Source organism: Peromyscus maniculatus, chromosome 6 (assembly GCF_049852395.1).
Source record: "Peromyscus maniculatus bairdii isolate BWxNUB_F1_BW_parent chromosome 6, HU_Pman_BW_mat_3.1, whole genome shotgun sequence".
NCBI lineage: Eukaryota > Metazoa > Chordata > Mammalia > Rodentia > Cricetidae > Peromyscus > Peromyscus maniculatus.
The window spans coordinates 96,625,428-96,648,287 of NC_134857.1; the positions used below are offsets into that span (position 1 = coordinate 96,625,428).

The 22,860-nt window shown below is 43.2% G+C and overlaps 1 protein-coding gene across 1 annotated transcript in view; it reads left to right on the forward strand.

The window, feature by feature from the left end:
• The first annotated feature begins 656 nt into the window (after nt 1–656).
• Nucleotides 657–22,860, forward strand: part of Frrs1 (ferric chelate reductase 1) — a 46,106-nt gene continuing 23,902 nt past the window's right edge. The window contains exons 1-6 of the mRNA XM_042279805.2: nt 657–783; nt 10,439–10,656; nt 12,280–12,416; nt 13,846–13,940; nt 15,393–15,540; nt 18,214–18,396. Coding sequence (XP_042135739.1) covers nt 10,461–10,656; nt 12,280–12,416; nt 13,846–13,940; nt 15,393–15,540; nt 18,214–18,396 — 759 coding nt within the window. The 5' untranslated portion in view covers nt 657–783; nt 10,439–10,460. The remainder of the gene's footprint in view (nt 784–10,438; nt 10,657–12,279; nt 12,417–13,845; nt 13,941–15,392; nt 15,541–18,213; nt 18,397–22,860) is intronic.

Below are 22,860 nucleotides of genomic sequence, written 5' to 3' on the forward strand. Positions count from 1 at the left end.
TTACAAAGTGAAGAAGTTCTGTCACATCTTAAAATTCGTGCACTCCTACTCCTTCACAATTTTTTATAGGTGACTGAACAGTTTGTGGAGTGCTGCTAGAGTTTTTTAAAAAAAGGTGTGGGAATGGGGTGGGGGAGTGGTGACAGGTCTTTAATCCCAGAGGCAGAGGCAGGCAGATTTCTGTGAGTTTGAGGTCAGCCTGGTCTACAGAGAGAGTTCCAGGACAGCCAGGGCTACACAGAGAAGAAACCCAGGGCTAACTGTAAATTCTCACGGTAAATTTGAATTCCATATTTAACCAATCATTCACACACACACACACACACACACACACACACACACACACACACACACACACTTTTTAGCATGTCTCTGATACCGCATAGTTTATACTACTCCCGCTGCAAAAATGATATCCCAGCGCAACCGGGTATCCTATTTTTTTTCTGAAATTGGCTACCTCGCTTAGACATAAGCAGGTGCCTTTTGTCTTAAGTGTTATAGGCAACAGGTAAGAAAAACAAGCAAACAAACAAACAAGTGAAATTTCTCCAGTGCAACAATTATTAGTGAGTATAAACCTAAAGAGCATTTTTCTTTTCTTTTTCTTTTTTAGAGACAACCCTTTTCCAAGCTGTCCAGTGCTTGGAAATCAGGTTGCGCAGCCTGGGTCACCAGCCAGCCTTCCCAGTGGGTTACTCAGTAAACTGGCTCCGCCCAGTTGGGGCTCGGCGGTGCCCGCGGGAGCCAAGGCGGAAGTCGCTCAGGCAGCCTCTGCTCAAGGTAAGAGTCCCGCTCTGTTTAGTTTTCGGTGTCAAGATTCTTGGCAAAGCTTATAAAAATCGAAGTCAGCTGGGCGACAGCGGCGAGCATCGGCACCTGCGCCGGCAGGGGCAGTCAGGAGGCGCGACGGGGGCTGCGCTCGCCAGCAGGGTTCTCCTGATCGCCCTTAGGATTTAGGTTCCTACGCCTTGTGACTCTGAGCGACGAACCCCAATCCCGAGAAAGGGGTAGTTACAAGGACTGATAAGTAGGGGGGCCTGCAGAGTACTGACTTTATTTGTGCACCGTAAGAGACATTAAACCACGGCAACTTGGCTTTTACATTGAAACTTAATGTCTTAATTGCCCATGTGAAGGTTACGTGCTGTGTGTGTGTGTGCGTGTGCGTGTGTGTGCGCTTGTGCGTGTGTGTCTGTGTGTGTGTCCCGGTCGCCTCGTTTTTTGTTTTTGTTTTTTCTTTCCCCCATTTTTGTTATGATGCCTAAAGTCAAAGGGAAATTTTCAACTTAGTAAATGTGGTATCTGGAATTTTTCTTAAGACAGCTAAACTTTAAACTTTCAGTTCAGCTACATTCTTCCTTTCCTGAATGAAGTAAGAGAAGAAAAAAAGTAGAGCGAGTGAGTTATACTTTGCTAATGCAGAGGTGGGATTTATCTGTTGGATTATTGTTGACAGAGCTGGAATTTGTAGAGGCAGGTTTTGTTCAGCAGAGTTTTAGTGGGCATTTAGCAGGCAAATGTATCCTTTTTGCTCTACATTTAGTGTCATACTTCTCTGTTTATGGAATGTCGGACTCTGCTGAAATTCAATTTACAAAAGCATTGAGGCATGTCTTTTTTTGTGGCTACCCGCAGGCCACCAATTGTGTTAACAAGTTTTGTGGTAATATTTCTAAGAGAAGAGCGTCAGGTTGGCACAGTGAGACAAGATTTCAAGGAAAGAAGCCTCTTTTCAATGGAGACCTGACTTATGGTCTCCCTAAGGAGCCCTGGCTGGCCTGGAACTTTCTGTAGCCCAGACTGGCTGCAAACTCACAGAGATCCACTGGCCTCTGCATTCTGAATACTATGACTGGAAGTGAGTGCCGCCATGCCTGGTTAGATGTTTTATTTAATTCTCACAGAGTCTTTGTATTACTGATGCTGCCGAAATGAGAAGGAGAACAAATAATTTGCCCTGGGTCACAACGGTGGTCCCTGCCAGATGACCTTGGGTAAATGGGTCAGGTCAGGGCAGAGGAGAAGGTTCAGGGAAGCTGGTGTCGGGAGTTCAACCTCCAGAAGCTACACTGTGGAAGGCGAAAACCCGCTGCACGCTGTCCTTTGACCTTTATGTGCATACCATAGCGTACCTCCTCTCCCCCAATAAAAATGCGATTAAAAAATGAACGGGCCAGTTTAAATGGATTTCAAGGTCTGTGTTGTGTCATAGGATGCAATGGTTGAGGGCATTTTAAATGGACACTGCAAAATGTGGCAGATGTTTTAAAACAGAACAAAAAAGTAAAAGTGACAGTAGATAGATTTGTTTGAAAATAGGAAACAAATCTAACTACTGTGTGATCAATTTAATGTCTGTCTTTCTTTCTTCCTTCCTTCTTTCTTTTCCTTCCTTCCTTCCTTTTTTCCTCCCTTCCTTCCTTCCTTTAACTTTTTTTGAGAGGTCTCTCTATGTAGCCCTGGATGTCCTGGAACTCGAAGAACTGAGTTGCCTCCTGAGTGATGGGACTGAAGGGGTGTACCATAAATTTAATGCATTTCTGAATAGTTATTATATAATTATATAATTCACACTTTGTAGTAGGGTTTTTTTTGTCTTTTTTTAAAAATTTTTTTTATTTTATTTTTTTGTCCTGGATGTTCTGGAACTTACTCTGTAGACCAGACTGGCCTTGAACTCAGAGATCTGCCTGCCTCTGTCTCCTGGGAATGTGCATGTGCCACTACCGCCCAGCTTTTGCAGTAGTTTTTTTTTTGTTTGTTTGTTTTTGTTTTTTTTTTAACTATAAATGGTCAAAACTGCAGAGAATTTAGTAAGGGATAAAACTGTATTAAATGTTGGGTGAGTCCTAATGTAAGGTGAGACAGGGAGGCTCCGTTATATAGAGCCCATGGAGCCTGGGCAGGTAATACCTGTGGCACTTTTAGGGGAGCAGAGCCCCTCTGCCTGGCCCAGAAGGGCAGCTCTTTAGCACTGGCCTTGTGAGAATGTGGGTTTAGTGTTACCTGACGGCTTGATTTCTCAGAGAACCCAGAGGTACAGATTTCTCTATGAGTTTTCCTGCTCTCCAAATATTCACAGCTGATTCAGGTGTTTAAAAACAAATGTTTCGCCAGGCAGTGGTGGTACATGCATTTAATCCCAGCACTGGGGAGGCAGAAGATCTCTGAATTTGAGGCCAACCTGGTCTACAGAGTGAGTTGCAGGACAGCCAAGGCTACACAGAGAAATGCTGTCTATAAAACAAAACAAAACAAAACAAAACTAAACAAAGCAAAACAAAAGTTTGTGTTGTGCATGCCGTCACAGCCCCTGTGAGTTAAGTGTACAAAGGCTCTGTCATGTCCGGCAAATACTATTTTGATGAGAACAGTCCACTACTTCTGGCTCTTACAATCTTTGTAATATTCCGGATCCCCAAATCTTTGGGGGAAGTGGTGAGATACAGATATCCCATTTAGTGCTGAGCCTCCACAGTCTTATTCTTTGAAGATGGGCCAGTTGTGGGTCTCTGTATTGATCACCACCTACAGCAAGTAGAAGCTTCTCTGATGAGGGTTAAGAGATGCAATAATCTATAGGTAAAAAGGTAAGAACTTAAGGGGTGGTTTAATAGAATAATAGTATTTAAGATCAAGCTGGGCCACATCCTAGCATGGTTGGGGGAGAGGTTTATGAAGTCCTACCCCTAGTTCAGAGTCTCCTGGCAACTGATGGGTGCTAGGGAAGGGAGAGTCAGTTTTCTTCAGGGATGTGGTCCCTGAATACATCTACTCATGCTTCTGTAGGTGGTCCCACACCGTCCTCTTACAGGCAGCACTAAGTGACTCAGTGTGTTTAAAACCAGCACATCAGATTGGTGGGGAATAGTGGGGGAAACAGGAGTAGATGGGGAGATTTGATCAAAGCAGTATATGCATGCATGAAATTCTCAGTAAAGAAGTATGGCTTTGGGCTAGAGATGGACTGTTTCTCCTCAGTTTACAGCCTGGACTACGTTCGCAACCTTGACTTCTGGCTGACCTTCTCGGTTCTCACTGAAGATTATTGACGCTGTCAAGGAGCTTTTGTTTATGTGGGTTGTGTCGGTATTTGTCCTATTAGAAATTCAAACTGGAACTGGGTATGGTGGCGTTCCCCTGTAATCCTAACACCTGGAAGGCTGAGGCAGGAGGATTGCCTTGAGTTTGAGGCCTGTCTAGGCTACATGGTAAGTTCTAGGCCAGTGTAGATTACAGAGTGAGACCCTGTCTCAAGAAAAAAAAAAAAAAGTCAAACTGAAATTTAAAAATTAAGTAGTACATATTAACATAAGTAAACTTTTAATGACAAATACGAGCAATACTTACCTAAAATAATAAAATAGTGCTGTTTTAGACTTTGAAAAGAAAAAAAGATATGTGTATGTGTATATATATAAGATATATATATATATAAAATATATACACATATATATTTATTACATATATTTATTTACGTAGATGTGAGTGTATGTGTGTCTATATCTCTTTCTGTCTGTCTATATCTGAGAAAGAGGATTAAAGAGAGGAAGTGCTCTCTACTTCCCATTCTGTGCATTCTAAAGAGAATGCCCACCTTTGAGAACCGTTAGAAGCATGGCAAAGCGCTTTTCTCCTTCTCTTTTTCCTTTTAAGAAATGTACATGTTAGTACACTACGTAGCATTTTGCAGTTTGCTTTGTTTTTGTTTCTCAAAGTGACATTAACATGGTTTCCCCCCTTTTTGTGTGTGTATGTGTTTTGTTTTTGAGACAGGGTTTCTCTGTGTAGCCCTGGCTGTCCAGGAACTCTAGAACAGGTTAGACTTGAACTCAGGAGATCTGCCTGCCTCTGCCTCCTGAGTGCTGGGACTAAAGGCCAGGCAGGAGTCATTTGCATTTCATTTGAAACGATAGCGCGCACACACACACACACACACACACACACACACACACACACACACACACACACACACGTCTGTGTATGTAAGCAGAGTGTGTGGAAAGTTTTATTTATATCTGTATGATATACATGTATATATACTTTTTTCTTCCTTTGGTTTTTTGAGACAGGGTTTCTGTGTGTAGCCCTCGATGTCCTGGAACTCACTCTGTAGCCAGGCTGGCCTCGAACTCACATAGATCCTCCTGCCCCTGTCTCCCAAGTACTGGGATTAAAGGTATGCACCACCATGCCTAGTTTTATATAAACATTTTAAAAAAACTTCTTTTTATTTTTTTTCTACCACATCGGTCCCGGAGGATTCAGCTCAGGTCATCAGGCTTGGTGACATGAGTCTGTGCCAGCTGAGTCATCTCCCAGGCCCTATGTACACGTATGTATAGATTTTTTATATATAGGCAGGAGATTGATGAGAAAACAAGAGGTCCCAATTAGGATGCAGAACATGAATAGAAGAATAAGCAGAGTGACCCTTATTATCTAGCTCTAGTGGATGTTACGTCATCAGTATAGTATAGAGAAAAATATCCTTGAAATTTGAATTAGGCTAAAAAGTATGAAACATGATATGGCTATTACTGGCACCCTTAGCTGGTAATTTCTGAGTAGGTGATGAATGGGGAAAGAGGAGATTGATGGAAATTGTTCTTTAGAAAACCATCTGGTGGGGTAAGGTAAGATTAGGGTGGCGTAATGGCTTTTCTTGGTTGTCAGTTTGGCTATATCTGGAATGAACTACAATCCAGAAATGGAGGGAACACCTGTGATCTGGATCTTGAGGCTGGGAAACACAGGCTTTTGATCTGGATCTTGAGGCAGGATGACACAGACCTTTGATTCAGATCTTGAGGCGGGAAAGCACACCTTTGTTCTGGGCCACACCTTCTGCTGGAAGCCTATATCAGGACAATGGAAGAAGGAAGCTCTTGTTCTTTGCCTGCCCACCCTTGCCTTGCCCTCACATCCGGCCCTTCACTGGCACTGGAGCCTACTTCTTCAGGATTCCAGCTTACACAGAAGACCAGCTGAGCCACTCAGCCTCGTGGAACTGAGCAAATACTAGACTTCCCAGTCACAGCTGGCCATTGTCGGGTTAGTTGGACTGCAGCCTGTAAGTCTTTCCAATACATTACACACACACACACACACACACACACATACACACACACACACACACACATATATTTACACACACACACACACACACACACCTGACTAATACAGATGGAGAGAGTGTAGAAATGAGAGTGCTTCATTGCCAGAGACAAATGAGAAGGGCTTCCGAGGCAAACAGCAGACAGCTGCCACAGAGGCAGGAAACAGATGGCAGAAGGAAGATGGACCGGGCCGGGCAGTTGTGGTGGGCTCTGCACAGCGCGGGTAGAAGACTGGGTGTGAATGAATGGCATCACATTCTGAGAAGTTGTGGTTTCGAGTCTTTCTGATTGGAAACACGTGGACAGGCGAGGGCAACCAGACACAAGAACCAGCCCAGAGGAAAAGGCGTGCATCTCATTCAGCAAGTTGACTTAGCGGCATTCAAAGAGACATTTGAGTCACAGGATTGTAGATGTGGGCTTAAGACAGTGGAAAGATTATGAAACATCCCGAAGGGCGTGGGAGTGATGAGCCAGTGAGGAACTGGGGTGAGAAATGGGAAGATGGGGGCCAAGGTTGACAGTCCCAGGGATAGCTGAGGTGGGGAGCTGGCTCAGCAGGTAAAGTACTTGTGGAAGTAGGAGGTAGAACTTGGCTTTAAAATGTAGCTGAAGATAGCCTAGAGCTTCTGGTCCACCTGCCCCTGTATCCCGAGTGCTGGGATTACAGCTGTGCATTATCATACTTGGTTTTATGCAGTGATGTGGATGGAGTCCCAGGGCTTCCTATATGATAGGCAAGCACTCTTTTTTTTTTTTTTTTTTTTTTTTTTGGTTTTTCGAGACAGGGTTTCTCTGTGTAGCTTTGCACCTTTCCTGGAACTCACTCTGGAGCCCAGGCTGGCCTCGAAATCACAGAGATCCGCCTGCCTCTACCTCCCGAGTGCTGGGATTAAAGGCGTGCGCCACCACTGCCCGGCCCCCAGGCAAGCACTCTTATCAACTGAGCTACATATGCAGCCCCAAATGTGTTTACGATGACTGTCTGTGACATTTGACCATTAGATTGTCCTTCACTCGTCCCCTCAAGTCCATTTTCACCTTTTCCTTTCTTTCTGTGATTTTTTTTTGTGGTTCTTATTTAGACCACACTCAACTGAAATCCTTTTCCTTCACATGCCTTATCTACCTAAGGATTTGACCTCAGAAGGTATGACAGACCGTTTTCTCACCACTCATGACTTTGGTGTCCTAATTAGTGCCTTAATGTAGACATTTGGGACTGTCCTGTCCCCCACAACCTTCTGGGATATTGTGAAGAATGAGTACTAAGACCAGGCTGGCTTCAAACTCTTGGCTATCCACTTGTCTCTGCCTCCCAAGCTCTTGGATTAAGGGCCTGTGCCACCACGCTCTGGCTTCTTAGAAATTCTTAATATTTCTAGTATTGTTTTACCCCATACCTGTAAATTATTCTAATGAATCCAGTTTGTTCCTGTGTCATCCTCATCCTAGGCAACTTATTTATTTATTTATTTTTTTTGAGTCAGGTTATCTCAGGTTCTTAAAAACAGCCCTGGCTGTTCTGGAACTTGCTACTCACTGTGTAGACCAAGCTGGCCTTGAGCTCACAGAAACCCACCTTCCTCTGCCTTCCGGGTGTCACCTTGTCTGCCAGTGTTTTATTTTATAAGCCCCCTGAGCTTCATGTGCCGCAGTAATAAGCCCCTGTATGTTTCTTATAAGGATTAGAGTCCATGCATGCACAATGTGGAGGGTGATGGCTGGGGTAGGACTGACATCGGATAAATGGCTACCCCAGGACATTATGGATGAGTGGGTTTTGCCTTTGTACTATTTCACTAACACCCGATTTTGATTTGAGAAGAGGATGGTTGTGATAGCCATATGGGATGCTGCAGACAAAAGCCTGATAGATTGAGATACTTGCTTCCCATCATTAATTCAGATGAGGAAGGAATATGGGAAAACCTCTTGCTGATGATGAGTGGGTAGGGACAGAAGCAGGAATAGACTGTGGCATGCGAGCTACCCCCTCCCCCCTGTCCCCCGTCCCCCCACCCCCATGGTTTTCTCAGCCTGTATCTTCATCTTGGATTTACTCAAGTTCTACCGTGGTTTTCAAAAATCTTTTCTAATGGTTAGATCTCACAGATCTCAGATTGGCATTCACTGGGCCACTTACACCCTTGGGTTTTCAGAACCTTCCCTGAAAAATGTCATAACTCCGATTGTTAATTTAAAAAAGTCATCCTGCTGTGAAAATGAAGTCTGGAACTTTTTTAAAAATCTGGGCAAGTGGAAATACTTGACCCAGTTTCTGATTTCCCTATCATTTGAGATTCAGCTATTGAAGTCAATTTATTCCTTGGTGTGGAAGTTCTCTGGGAAAGTGAAGTTACTAGAATGAAGGAGAGACAGTTTCTGAAATACTTTAGACGGTTTAAGCAGAAGTTTGGCAGAACCCGAGCTGTTAACCCCTTCAGTGTCTGGAAGAAGTTAGTGTAAATTGCTTATAATTTAAGAGTGACAACATAATGGCAACCATGTTTATCCATGTTTAAAAAAGACTCATTTTTATTTTTATTATGCGTGTGTTTCTGTGTACGTGCATGTGAGGGAGCCAGCAATAATCCGATGGTGAAGCTGTACCCTGGAGTATGGGCAGTCATCTTAGGGGAAGCAGATTGTTCCTCTCCAGCAGTGACAGCAATAATGTCATTGGACCAGAACTGACATTACGACCAGCCGGACCACTCTTGGACCTCTTGCTCACTGCCCCAATTCTTCAGATCACTGGACCCCTCTCTTGTTTCTCTTCCCGTGGAAGAAATGATTGAGTTCCCTGTCTCTGCTGTTTGTTACTACGTATCTCTTCAATGGGAGTGTTGGGATGGGTGGCTGAGCCTAGCCTGTTAGGGTGCCTGGAGCTGGGGTTTTCCCCTTAAAATTATAGTAACAGGTTTGCTCCTAACAAACTGCCTTAGAAGCCAGGATTTACTTGAAAAATCTCCAACTGCTCTGCTTAAGTAACAGTTACATTTGTTAGTATTCTGCTTCTTCTAGTCATCAGCCATGTTGGAAGTCACATGTAGCACGGATCCTAATTGGTCTTAATAATAAAAACCTGGAGCCAGATATTGGGGTAAATGCTGAAAGATCAGAGGGACAAAGGAGCAAGCCACAGCCACACTCTTACCTCGCCAACTCCTCAGCCAAAAGGGGGCTAAGGTCCTTTCTCCTCCCACCTTATATTCCTCTCGTTGCTCAGCCATATCACTTCCTGTCTCCACCTCCCTAGTGCTGGGATTAAAGGTGTGTGCCTCCACCACCTGGCTCTGTTTCTCTTTTAGACTGGATCAGTTTCATTAGACTGGATCAATTTTGTGTAGCCTAGGGTAGCCTTGAACTCCTGATCTCCCTGCTTCCTCCTCCCAAGTGCTAGGATTAAAGGTGTGTGCCACCACGGCCTGGTCTCTATGGTTAACTAGTGGCTAGCTCTGCCCTCTGGTCTCCAGGTAAGCTTTATTTGTTAGAGCACAAACAAAATAGCACCACAGTCACACTTTTTTTTTTTTCTAAGTGTGCCTAGAAGTATTATGCTTCCCATACTTTTCCTGAAGCTCATGATTGGTTCCTTGGTTCCATTTATCATATTTACAGAGAAGAGTTCTATATAACTGATGTTTGACAAAAGACAGGAGTGCACAGGACTCGTGGACCCTATGCCGTCTGCCTGGTAGCCCCCGAGATACAGTGTGTATCCCCCAGAACAGACACTGGCTTCTGACTGGACATGTGATATGGAAAATTCCATTTCTGTGGAGAATGAGCTGCCTCTGAGCTTTTCCGCCTGCAGCCTGTGCACAGCGTTAACCTCACACGGTGTCATGTCGCATGACCCTGCCGGTGGAGTACTGTGGATCTGGGCTTGAAGAGGATGGCATTGGTACAGAGTAGCTGGCTTTCTAACACACAGCTGGGAAGAGGAAGCCAAGATGAGGTGTGGCATTTAGCTGACAGTCATTTCTTAATTCAGAAAGGTCTGGGCTCTATCATATTGATAAAATCGCTCTCTTGGACTTTGAGGTTGTATTTTCATCTTGTTAAAATAAAAGAACTCATTTTTTTTTCCAGATAGGGAAATGGAATCTTTTGAAGTCTCACAGTTGGCGTTCGATAAAACTGAGATTTCGATCACGTTCCACACTCTTTTTATTACAGGCTGGTCTCGAACTCACAGAGATCCACTCGCCTCTGCCTCCCGAGTGCTGGGATTAAAGGCGTGCGCCACCACTGCCTGGCTCCTGCCCCGTGTTCTAAGGTGTCATATTGTAGTCTGATTATATCCGCAGGTGACGGGTTCTTCATTTGGAGATGGCGGCCCCGGAGTTTCCCGTGAGGGCCCTCGTGTTTGCGTTGCTCATTTGTTCCGTGGCTGGTTACCCCAACGGAAAAGTCACAATGTCCTGCGGTGGGATGACCCCCCAACATGGCCACAGCCCACAGTCTGAGCCTGTTCACCAAATCACAGTGAGTCAGATGAAGTTCAAACCCGGAGACCAGATTCAAGGTACCAGTGCTGGGTATAATGATTTGCATTTTGAGTTTGACTCTTTTTCTGCTTGTCGGGTTTTTACTATGACCGGAATGAAACCGTTTCGTTTTACCCTATTCACTTGAGTTATCATGACATTATCTACTTCCATTTTTTGTTCACCACAGATGTCTTATTATGTAAGTGGCATCTATTCCTTGTTAAGATCAAGGTCTAGCCGGGCGGTGGTGGCGCACGCCCTTAATCCCAGCACTTGGGAGGCAGAGCCAGGCGGATCTCTGTGAGTTCGAGGCCAGCCTGGGCTACCAAGTGAGTTCCAGGAAAGTCGCAAAACTACACAGAGAAACCCTGTCTCGAAAAAACCAAAAAAAAAAAAAGATCAAGGTCTAAAATAAGTTTTTTTTTTAGGGTACCAAGGAATACGTTTGTTTTATTATATTAACATTACATTAATTGTATACAGGAAAAAATATTTTATATTGTTTTATTTCTCCCCACTTTAAGAAGTAGTTTAATCTCTTATGGGTCCCCAATTCCTCCAGCAAAATGTAGGCTGGAGTGTTAAGGTTTATCTGTACCCAGGTGTGGTGGTATGTGTCTTAATCCTGGCACTCTGGAGGCTGAGGAAGAATCAGGGTTTGAGGCAGCTTGGACTATATAGCAAGACTCTGTCTCAGAAAAACAAAACAAAAAGTATGTCTGTCATAGCATTTGAAATTCCTGCATTTTACAATTATGTATTATAGAAATACATAATGTTAATAGGATTTTTTTGTTTTATTTATTTATTTATTTATTTTTGTTATTTTTGAGACAAGGTTTTTCCTTGTAACTGCCCTGGCTGCCCTGGAACTTGCTGTGATCTCACAGATCCACCTACCCTTCCCTCCTGAGTGCTGGGATTAAAGCCGAGCATCCTCACTGTCCAGCTTGTTAATAGAAGTTCTTAACAAAAAGGATGCATGAAGAAATAAATATGGAATATCCTGTGTGCTTTAGATATCTCTTAGAATTTTACTCTGCACAATAGAGTACTAATGACAGTCAGATTTGTAATAAAAAACATGTTCTTTTCGCCTAGAGTTTTCTAGATTAATTTTTCCTGTAGACTGTTACCTAGTCATCATCTGTGCTTTACCCTTTTGTGGAACTGCTATTAATATCTCATGATGCTGGGCCTAAAGGCACTGGTCTATAATCCTAGACACTCAGTAGGCTGAGGCAAGATGATTGCAAGTTCAAGGCCAGCCTGTGCTACAGAACGAATTCAAGGCTAGCCTGGGTAACTTACTGAAACTCTGTTTCCAAATAAAAACTAAAAGAGGATTGAGGATGTAGTTCTATGATGGAGTGGTTGCCTAGCATGTGCAAGGTCCTGGGTTCGATACCTAGTTCTACAGAATAAACAACCAGCCTACCCAAAACAAACAAATAAACAAACAAAAAAACAAGCCTCCCAAAACATGGCATTTGTGCTCTACACGACATAATTTAGACATTCTTCTGCAGTATGATTTCCATCCTATGTGTTTTGCAGAGATACACTCAATTCTAACTAAATGAGCTTCTTCTAAATGCTTTTTTCCTAGCATGTTACTAAATCTTTTACCCTACCCTCTCTTTTTATCTGTTGCTCAGTTACTGTATCCGGGCCACCATTTCGAGGCTTTCTCTTAGAAGCTCGTGATGCAGAGGATTTGAGTGGTCCTCCTCTTGGCTCCTTCACACTGATTGACAGTGAAGTGTCGCAGCTTCTTACTTGTGAAGATGTACAGGTTTGTAAGTGGTTTGAAGTTGGTTTCTATTGGTTCCTTTTGGCTGTTTTAAACTCGAGGGTGGTGACTAGCCCAACAATCACCATGTGTAGCATGCATTTGGACAGATTTACAGTTATCAAACCTGACCACTGGTTTACCTAGCAGCATCTAGGAGTGTGAGGGTAATAGCTTGAAGACTTTATACTTGGTGATGGTTATATTACATTGGCAAATATTGACTACAATGTAGGACAATTACATGCCTTTAATCCCAGCACTCGGGAGACAGGGGCAGGTGGATCTATGAGTTTGAGGCCAGCCTGGTCTACAAAGCTAGTCCCAAGACAGCCAAACAAACAAACAAACAAACAAACAAAAATCTAAAGACATTTTTGTGTGTGTGTGTGTGTGTAGGAGGAACAGCAGGGGGCATGCCATCATACATGTATGGAGGTCAGAAGACAACCTAGAGGAGTCAGTTCCCTCCTTCCATCTCTACATGTGCTCAGCTAATCAAACTCAAGTGTCAGACTTGAGTCATTGGATCCCAAGTGCCTTTATCTGCTGAGCTGTCTTGCTGGCCCTAGTGTACTGATTTTTAAATGATTTCAGCATTGAAGACACAGTTGTAGAATGGGACAGGGGTGTAAGGTTTGATGTTCATTCATTCACTCATTCAGTCAATAAACACTGTGTTGGGAGCTTTGCCGAGTACAAGGGATGTGGTAACAAATACAACTTACTCCTTTTTCTTGAAGACCTCAAACTCTTACACAGAGTTGAGAGCCCATGGCCACAGGGTAGCTGGCACAAGGGTGTGGCATACCCTTAGGACAGACACTTAGGACAGACACAGCAGTAGGATAGTATGAAAACTCAGGTTGGAGTGCATACAGAGTCAGGGAATTGTAGCAGAGGAAGTCACAAATCGGAGCATGTGCATTTTAAGTTAGGCTTTGAAGAATGTGTAGGAGTTTGGCAGGTGAAAGAAAGTGGGACACAGGACCGTTCAAAAGTAGGAACTGCTGAAATAGGATAGATACATGTGTGGAGGTGTGAGATTGGTGTTTTTGTTTTTTGTTCTTTTTTTTTTTTTTAAAGGAATCTTCTGTGTTTTATCCACGTCTATTAATGGGAAGAATACAAATTTAAAGTGTAAAATAAGGCAAAGAACAACCTTCAAATAACATTAACACACCCAATATTCATGGCTTCCTTCAGTATTTAAGTTTCTGATAACTTTATCACAGAATTGATAAATGTGACTGATATTACATTGTCATCCAGTGGGTATGAATTTACTGAGGACCTGATCTTGCTCTATGTAGAATAGTCTTCATCCAAATGCTCCGAGCATAGAGTGATCACTTATTTTGCAAATGATTGCATTCTGACTGTGCTGAGCTGTCCAATGATGGGATGGTTGTGCCTTTCCACTTTATCTCAGGGCTTCGCTGTGAGTCATACGAGTTCATCCAAGAAGACAGAAATTAAAGTATACTGGAATGCTCCAAGCAGTGCCCCAAATCACATACGATTTCTGTGAGTACGAGAACGCACACCTTTGTAACCACTGCCGTTGAGATGGAGATCATCTCGACATGTACCGATTTGTCATTGGCTGCTCACCTGTGTAGGAGAGCTTTAGCAGTTACAGTGTGCTGACGGAAGGTTATCTTGCTTCTTTCCTTTGCTGTTGTTTGAGACAGCGTCTTGTGATGCAGCATTGGATGACCAGGAACTCCCTATGTAGATGAGGCTGGCCTTGAACTTGTAGCAATCCTCCTGCTTCTGACTTCCAAATAGACCTAGCTTTTTTTTTTCCCCCCTTTCCTATAACAGCAAACTTTTAGCACATAGCCCAGGACTTTGCACTTTCTTTCTTTCTTTCTTTCTTTTTTTTAAGGCCTCTTCCTGCTTTTTCCTCCCACGTGCTTGGATAACAGGCATGCACCCCCAGGCCTGGCAGGACTTGGTACTTAAGGGGCACTTACTGGACATGGTTGAGTGAGTGAAGTATTACACTACTTTAGGACTCACAAGAGCCATCAATTAGTACTTGAGCATGTGGTGTGTAGAGTAATACTTCCAGTTTTAGTGTGAGAGTATAAATAAGACAGGGCTGAAAGTAGGGTGACTTCTTTGGCGGCACTACAACTTGTAGATAGCTTGTCAGGAAATAAATCTGCTGCATGCCTCTTGGAACTGTGAAACCAGAATTACGATAGGGTCCTTTTCCTATTCAGCGGCACAAGGCAGAATGGAATGCCATAAAGCCGGGTAATGATTCCCAAACGGTATTCCAGACGTATGTCTATCTTGTAGGAGAGAGTCTTCTCTGGACGTGTTTAACTTTGTCCACAGGCCCCCAGCACAGCGGAGCACTGCTTTGCACCTGTGTGTTAGCTGCTAAGATGGACCTCCATGACACTTAGCTTTAGGTGGTCTCTATGGTGCTTCGGTCGGTGGCTGCCTCTTACACATACACCCTTTGGAGGAGTGTGATGCATGCACGGTGAACCGACTAGGAGTGTGTTCTTGTCAGGGAGCGGAAGCCTATGTAGTTGAGTTGTACAACCCAGCGTTTGTGGCTGTTGTTAAGAAAAGAACACACAACCAATGAGATAAAAGGGAGGCAGGGAGAGAGAGCAATAAAGCTCGCCTAGTAATGGGTGGAGGACAGTCATAAGAACTGTGTTCCACACATGCGTGTTCTTCACTCACCTCTCCTCACACATTTTTCACTTAAAGTTTTTTTTTTTTTCTTTGAGATAGGGTTTCTCTGTGTAGTTTTGGTGCCTGTTCTGGATCTCGCTCTGTAGACCAGGCTGGCCTCGAACTCACGAAGATCCGCCTGGCTCTGCCTCCCGAGTGAGTGCTGGGATTAAAGGCGTGCACCACCGCCACCGCCGCCCGGCCTCACTTAAAGTTTTGATTTGCTTACAATGGGCCACTGCTGGCGTTTTGTCTAATCCCATGGGTACTCTATTTCAGAGCCACAGTTGTTGAGAAGTATAAGATCTACTGGGTGAAGATTCCCAGTCATGTCATTTCACAACCAAATGCTCCTCCCTTTACGACGCCTGAAGCCACAGCCCAGCCGTTGACAACGTCCCCTTCTGTCACCCACTTAACCAAGCCAGTGAGTAACGTTTCTGTGCCTCCACCCAATGCAACTGAGAGGAGTGTGCCTGGCAGCTGATCCTCTGGGTAGCATTAACTGGACTGCGCTGTGGGAGGGAGTTTCGGGGGTCTCTGTAGAAGTCTGAAGGAAGTCTTCGTTGATTTACAGGTTTGAATAAAGGGCATAAAAGTTTCTCCTTTCAAAGCGTAGCCGCAACACTCACAGTTAGTTTTGCTAACTGGGAGTGTGTACTCACTTGAAAAGGAAGCCAAGAAAACTTCCCCCCTTCTTCACGTCTCCTTCCTTTTTTTCCATTCTCCTTTCCTGCAGAATATTAAATATAGAGAGGAAGTTTCAGTTACATTTAGACAAGATTTGGAGAGGCTTGAAGTGGTAGTATAATATAGACTTTATCTTATTAAAATTATTAGAGTGTGGGGGGACTCTGAGGTATGACGGCAACTGCCCAGGATCCCAGCAGTTAGGAGGCAGATCGTTGAAAATTTGAGGCCAGGCTGGATTACGTGGTGAGTTCTAGGTCAGTTTGAACCATCTAGTAAGACTATGTCAACTCCCTTGCCCCCAGCAAACAAACAAATGACACAAACGACATAGGAAGTTTGAGGCCACATGAGGTTCTGCTCTCTGTGTCCCCCCATCCCTGAACAGGACCAGACAGTTCAGTGTGCTGAGTCACAGAAAAGAAAAATCGCTCGCAAATTGTGTCAGCTGCGATTCCATTTAGGCTGTCTGATTCAAAAGAATGATGACTGAAAAAAAAAAATTTGGAAAGGGTAATCATACTAGAAACAACAGGAAGGTTTTCACTGGAGGACATTTGGGTGAATTAGACTGCTTCTTGCAGACGTGCACACACAGAATGTGTCGCCATAGTTACAAGAACATGCTTGTGCCTAAGTGTTGACTTGCCTGCCTTGTGTGGGTCTTTGGGGGAAATTATTCCCGTGTCAGCTTCAAGGGGGAGAAACAATCATGTGCAGCTCTTTATGGCCAAGAACGGCCATCAAAATAATGAACACATGCTTTTACCTGTGCCTTGTGCCGCACAGATATGAGGTGAAGTCTAGGGCGGTGGTTCTCGACCTCCCTAACGCTGCAACCCTTTAATACGGTTCCTCATGTTGTGGTGACCCTCCCAACCATAACACTATTTTTGTTGCTACTTTGTAACTGTAATTTTCTACTGTTATGAATTGTCATGTAATTATCTGCAATTTCCCACGGTCTTTGGGGTTGCAACCCACAGGCTGAGAAACACTGCTCTAGGTCCTATTCTCTTTGCTTTTTGTCTGCATAGGTATCTCTTCTTTCCCTAAAAAAGGGGTTGGAGAGGTGGCTCAGCAGCCAAGAGCACTTGTTGCTCTTCTAGGGAACCCGAGTTTAGTTCCAAATCCCACATCAGGCGGATCACAGCTGCCTGTAACTCCAGTTGCAGAAGATCTGATGCCCTCTTCTGGCTTCCTTGAACGCCTACAATACATTTACACAGACATATATACAAATAAAACTAAAAATGACTAAATAAAAAAAACCATTTCATCTACATAATAGTGGTCTTATTTGGCATCCTGCTCTTCCACAGTTTTAAACACTTCCATGGATGTTGTCTTTGATCACATTGTAATGAATGCTGCACGTTTGTTTCCCTGAAAAGTTACTGAAGAGGTTATTATCTATATTAGCTTCCACTTCACTCTTAATACTTATTTAAAAGCTGCTTTAAGTAAATGAAGTTTTGTACAGCAGCTTCCTAATAAAAAATATTGCCTTTCATGTAGTCAATAAAAGGGGCCTATTCTTTGAAATTTTACCATGCCTCTGTGCCAAGGTGATAATCTTTAATTATAGGGAGATTCATTCAGAGCCCTGGTATTTCTAGGGTTAGAAGAGACCTCAGAGTCTCTTTTGGATTGCCAAAAGTAAAGAGATTCTTAGAGAATAGGTTCTTTTGACAAGTGGAATAGACCAAAGTGGAGCTCACAGACCACAGTCACATTTCCAAGCTCCTAGTGGCTCTATTAAGCCTAAGATGAGGTTGGGGTGGGAAGAGGGGCCCTTAGGTACCACACTGGAGGCGCTGGGTTCAGTAGTGTAGAACATTGGCTGTGCCTCCTGACACAGTAGAGTTACTCCTACAGTTATTTGCAGTGGTGGTATTTACAAGCATCCCATCTTGTCCTGTATCACTTAACTGCAAGCTTTGACTGTAAATTTTAAAAGCTGTTCCCAAGATGGATACATAAAGACTTGCCCATGTTTGACTTGCCTGCTTTTGAAAATACTACCTCTTGAAAATTAGAAGGTACCTGCTTAGACAAGATTGCCAGTGTAGACGTTTTCCTAAGAAACGTCTCAAATTTGCAGGGAACCTTGCTCCTCCTGGTCTTGGATGGTGTGAAGTATTTTATATAGTAAATGAACATAACCACTCCTGTATCACTACAGGCTGACTAGTGTGCTTTCCCAAATTGCAATTAAAACTAACTACATTTAAAAATCCACAGAAGCTGAAGAATGCTCTGATCATTTCGAATTTGTGAGGTGTCCTCTGTTCCCTTTTTTGAAGGTTTTCTTGTTGCAGCCCGTACTTGAAGGTAATGGCTGTCCAGTCCTGGGTGGTGAACTGCTCGTTTCATCATTAGGACCTTCCCCTTCTTGTCATTTCTCTAGTTCAGCGCCTCCGAGTGTGGGAACACGAAGTTTTGTGTCAGGAGTCCTTCGAACTGTGATCCAGAGAACGAGCCCTCCTGCGTCTTCTTGTCCTTCACCAGAGATGACCAGTCGGTGGTGGTTGAAATGAGTGGTCCCAGTGAAGGCTACCTGTCCTTTGCATTTTCTCGTGACCGGTGGATGGTTTGTATCTGTTGTTTGCATTTGGGATGACAGCAAGAGACTAACACCAGCAGTACGTCAGCTGGGTCTTCCAGATCTGAGGGTAGAATAGGAATAGGTAGAATCTGAATCTCAGTGGCTGCTCCGTGATCTCCATAGTTGGGCAGTAATTTCTAAGAGCAGGTCAGCTGCGAAGACCATTTGCCATCCCATGTTCTTGTTTCTTTGTGAAAAAGCAGGAATTACAGGCAAAAGAAATGTCTACATAAAATGTTGCGATTGTCACGCCCTTCAGACTATTGTTCACTCAGGCACCAGAACTAAATCGAGCGCCCCCTACTGGTGGTGTCCCTGTCTTAAAGTCATAGCAAGTTTCCCACCAATGAGGGCAGCGTGTGTGCAGGCCATGTTTTCTGGCTGCTCCTTTGTCTGATGTGTGGAAGGCGGAGTGTATTCTTCCTGATTCTTTCTCTTCTGGGAGGGGGGCTGCTGGATGGATTTAGGGATTCGGTAGGTGGCAGCCTTGTGCTGTTGGGGAAAAACAGATTGCTGCAGAAGTGTCCTGTTTCCCTGGGGAGAGGAAAGAGGACCCTTTGAGTAAGTCCTCTTCGTAGAGGATTGGCAGTGAGCAGAGTGGATGGACACCAATGTGACTCCCTCATTAGGAAAGGCAATCTTTGGAGACTTTCCTTCATGTCAGGGTCTAAACTTGACATCCCCCCTTTTGAGGGAACCATAGTTCAAAATAACAAAGCAAAACCAAGGAAAACAGAACTCTGGCATGGCTGTGAAAGAAGAACCAAGATTAATTCTAAAATGCACGCCACCCAAGTTGTTGGCACAGGCCTTTAATCCTGGCGTTCAGGAGATTAAGGCAGGATAACCAGGAGTTTGAGGTCATGGGGCCAGCAGCATGGGGATGTGAAGCCCCATCTCCAAACACAGAACCATAGTGACAAGGCAATGTGTTACCTCATGCACTTTCAGAAGGAAGAAAATTTCAACCTTTTCTCTTCAGAGTTACTTTTATGGGAAGCTTTATCCATTTTTATGGAACATAATGCTGCAATTGTGCAAAGTATTTCCCTTGCTTTCTCTCTGTAATTACCGTCAGACCTGCAGCTTATTCTTTTGGGTGTTCTCAGTACTAGCAAAAATGAATCAAATTTGGTGCCTGAGATGAATAATGAGGTTGAGATCAGAGTCAAATGTGACTCTAAAGCAATAAGGAAAGGCCGTGGTAATGCTTGTTATTCGAATGGGATGGAATGGGTTGTGAAGCAAATTCTGAAGAGGACTCCAGATAGGATTAAAAGGCCTTGTTGGATAAACACATAATTTCCTTGAGGTGGATCGCTGGGACACTGCAGTCACTTACATGTGTCAGTTATGCATTATTATACATGACATATTACATCATATTTATTTGTCATTGAAAAGTAAAAACAACTTATTCCTATAACTGTATAGCTCAAATTCATGCTGTAATGTAATAGCCCATTTCCTCCTACTGGCCACAGTGAATGGGAAAGAGGGAAGGGTCTTGTTGTTGAGTGTGATGGCGGACTTTCACAGGCAGGTTCGTTCTTGTAAATTGTAGGCAAGATGGCACAAAAGCATTTATCTCTAATTTGAGATATTTTTATCCCACTTAGAAATCTTACCTATTTCTCTTATAGTGCTCATCAAAAGTGTTTATAAAAAGACTTAATTATGCAGGTGCAGTTGGTTTACAGAGAGAAGCCTGCTTAATGATTAAAATCAGTTGTACACCTGGTTGCCTAAATTGGTGGAAATGGATCGTCCTCAGAATATACTTTAAAAGTGGTTATATCTATTTAAGGTTGTTATTTTCAAAACTTTAGTGTATTTTTATGAACATTTTTTTTTTTGACACAGGGTCTCACTATGTAGCCTTGGCTAGCCTGGAACGCTATAGACCAGGCTGGCTTCAAACTCCCATAGATATGCCTGCCACTGCCTCTTGATTACTGGGATTAAAGGCATGTGACACCACATTCAGGGTTCTGTTATTTTTGACTATATCATATAAGTTGAGATACTGAAGATGGTTGATATTTTAAATGCTGATTGGATAACAACCTAAAGTCTACCTAAAAAAAAAAAAAGGTTTCATAAATTGACAGCAATTGCTTTCATCACTGAAATTGAAAAGTATAATTTTCCAAATTTTTGTTAATACTGGCTTGCTTATTTTTGCATTTTGGTCTTCTCTGTGATTTTCATTATATAAAGTTTAACAAGAAAACACATTACTAGCTTCTCTCCCCATTCCTCTCTTAAGTAGAAAACAGTTAATTTCTCCAACTATACTCACAAATTGCTTCTGTGATCCTCCTAAGTGTGGGGTATCTTACCACACATCAAGCAAACAATTGGTTTTGCAGCAGGCATTCATTCTGCAGATAGTGTCAGACCCCCTGGGTTGAGGACTCAGTCCCCAGGACTGCCCAGCCCCTTACTATTCTTACCTGTGCTTTTGACTCTAGGGATGACAAACCAGTATTCCCAATGCCCCATCCTGGGGCTGGGCTATTCAACAAATTCAGGGAAGCACTCTTTTCTGTTTATTATAAACAATATGTCAAAGGATACCAAAAGAGAGGTGCACATGGCAAAGTGTGTGTGTGGGAAGTGGCAGGAGCTTCCGTGGCCTCCCTGGGCACACCATCTTTCAAACCCAGGTCTCTCAGAAGAGCAGCCAGTGCTCTTAACTGCTGAGCCATCTCTCCAGCTCCTTTCAGGAACCTCAAGTTCAGCTATCTGGAAGTTCTCCAAACCCTGTCCTTCTGGGGTTTGTACATACTTCATCACATAGGCATGATCCATTGAGTCTTTGACCATCGATGACCTACTTAACCTTCAATACCTTCTACTCTCTTGGTATATCAGGGGTGAGATTAGGGCCTTAATCTTTTAATCATGTGGGTATCATGGGCTGCCAGTCATCAGTCAACTCATTTACACCCCTATCCCCCAAAAGAAAACTTTTAGAGAGCCCAGAGGTTATAGGAGTTCTATACCAGGAGCTGGGGATGAAGACAGAATATGTATCTTGCTGTATTATATGTGCTGCATACATGATCTTTCAGTGACCAAACTCTAGGTTATTCTCAGCTCTGACCTTACTTGGGCCCTGGATTGTAGATTTCATTGTTGGCTGGTCTCATGCCAATGATTGTTTTTGGATAACACAGATCGACACTGTAACACTGAATTTATGATCATTTTTTTCTCCTTGTTTTCCTTATTCGTGGTGGCCGACAATTGTCACTTAGTATTATTGTGTAACGGCTCCTTGTCAGGTACAGTGTGAGGTAAATCATAGGACATCTTTTTTATGGCTATCATCATCTTCCCTGGTTTTTGGAAGAATTTTGGCTTTGATCGTGGCTTTGATTCCCTTCCATTCATAATTCCTTCTTCCTCCTGTCTCAAGCTTCTCTATCCATGTTGTTTCTCTTTTGCATGTTGGGAATCGAACTCGGGGCTTCAGTGCACATTACACAGAGCTGCATTTCCAGCCTCACTGTCCCTTTTATAAACTTTAAGGCAGAAATGCCAAAAGAATAGGCCAGTGAATGCCATTAATCATTCACCTAGATTTGCCCTTTTACCTTTCTTCTTCTATGTTCAGGTCCATTACTCTGTCTTAGTTGACTCATGTGGTGTATATAAATACAGTTTTCCCTCTTAAACTCTTTGAGAGGAAGTAGATATGACAGCATTTCATCTTAAAGATTTTGGCACATCTCTCCTAAGAACAAGAATGTTCTCTTGCAATTACCACAATTTTATCACATTGAGAAAATTTGATAATGAGACTATCATTTTGTGCACTGCATAGTTTATATTCCATTTTCCCAGTCATCCCAATAATGTTCTCTTGTACCTGGTTTTTTTTTTTAAAGAAATTTCTTATCCAAGAGTGAGCAATTATCTTTCAATGCATTTATGTGTCTTGATCTCCTTTGCTTTAGCAGTTATTCTACTTTTTTTTTCTTGATTTTTTTTCTTTTCTTTTTTTTCAGGCCAGTAGCTTTGTGGAGAATTCTTCTATTTTTTTTTTTTTTAAACAGGGTTTCTCTGTGTAACAGCCCTGGCTGCCCTGGGAACTCTTTTTGTAGACCAGACTGGCCTCAAACTCACAGAGATCATCCTGCTTCTGCCTCTCGAGTGTTGAGTGTTGGGATTAAAGGTGTGTGCCACCACTGCCTGCCTTTAGTGTTCTGCCATTTACATGGTAGATTTATATTAAAATGTAGCCAGAAGGTTTTCTCTGGTCCAGTCTGGCCCCGAGGTCCCACAGCCACTTATAAAATAATCATTTAGAGGCTCAATATTATTTATAAACTGTGTGGTCTATGGCCGGCCTCTTGCTAGCTAGCTCTTATATCTTAAATTAGCTCATTTCTATTAATCTGTGTTTTGCCACGTGTTCCCTGGCTTTGCCAGTTCTTTCAC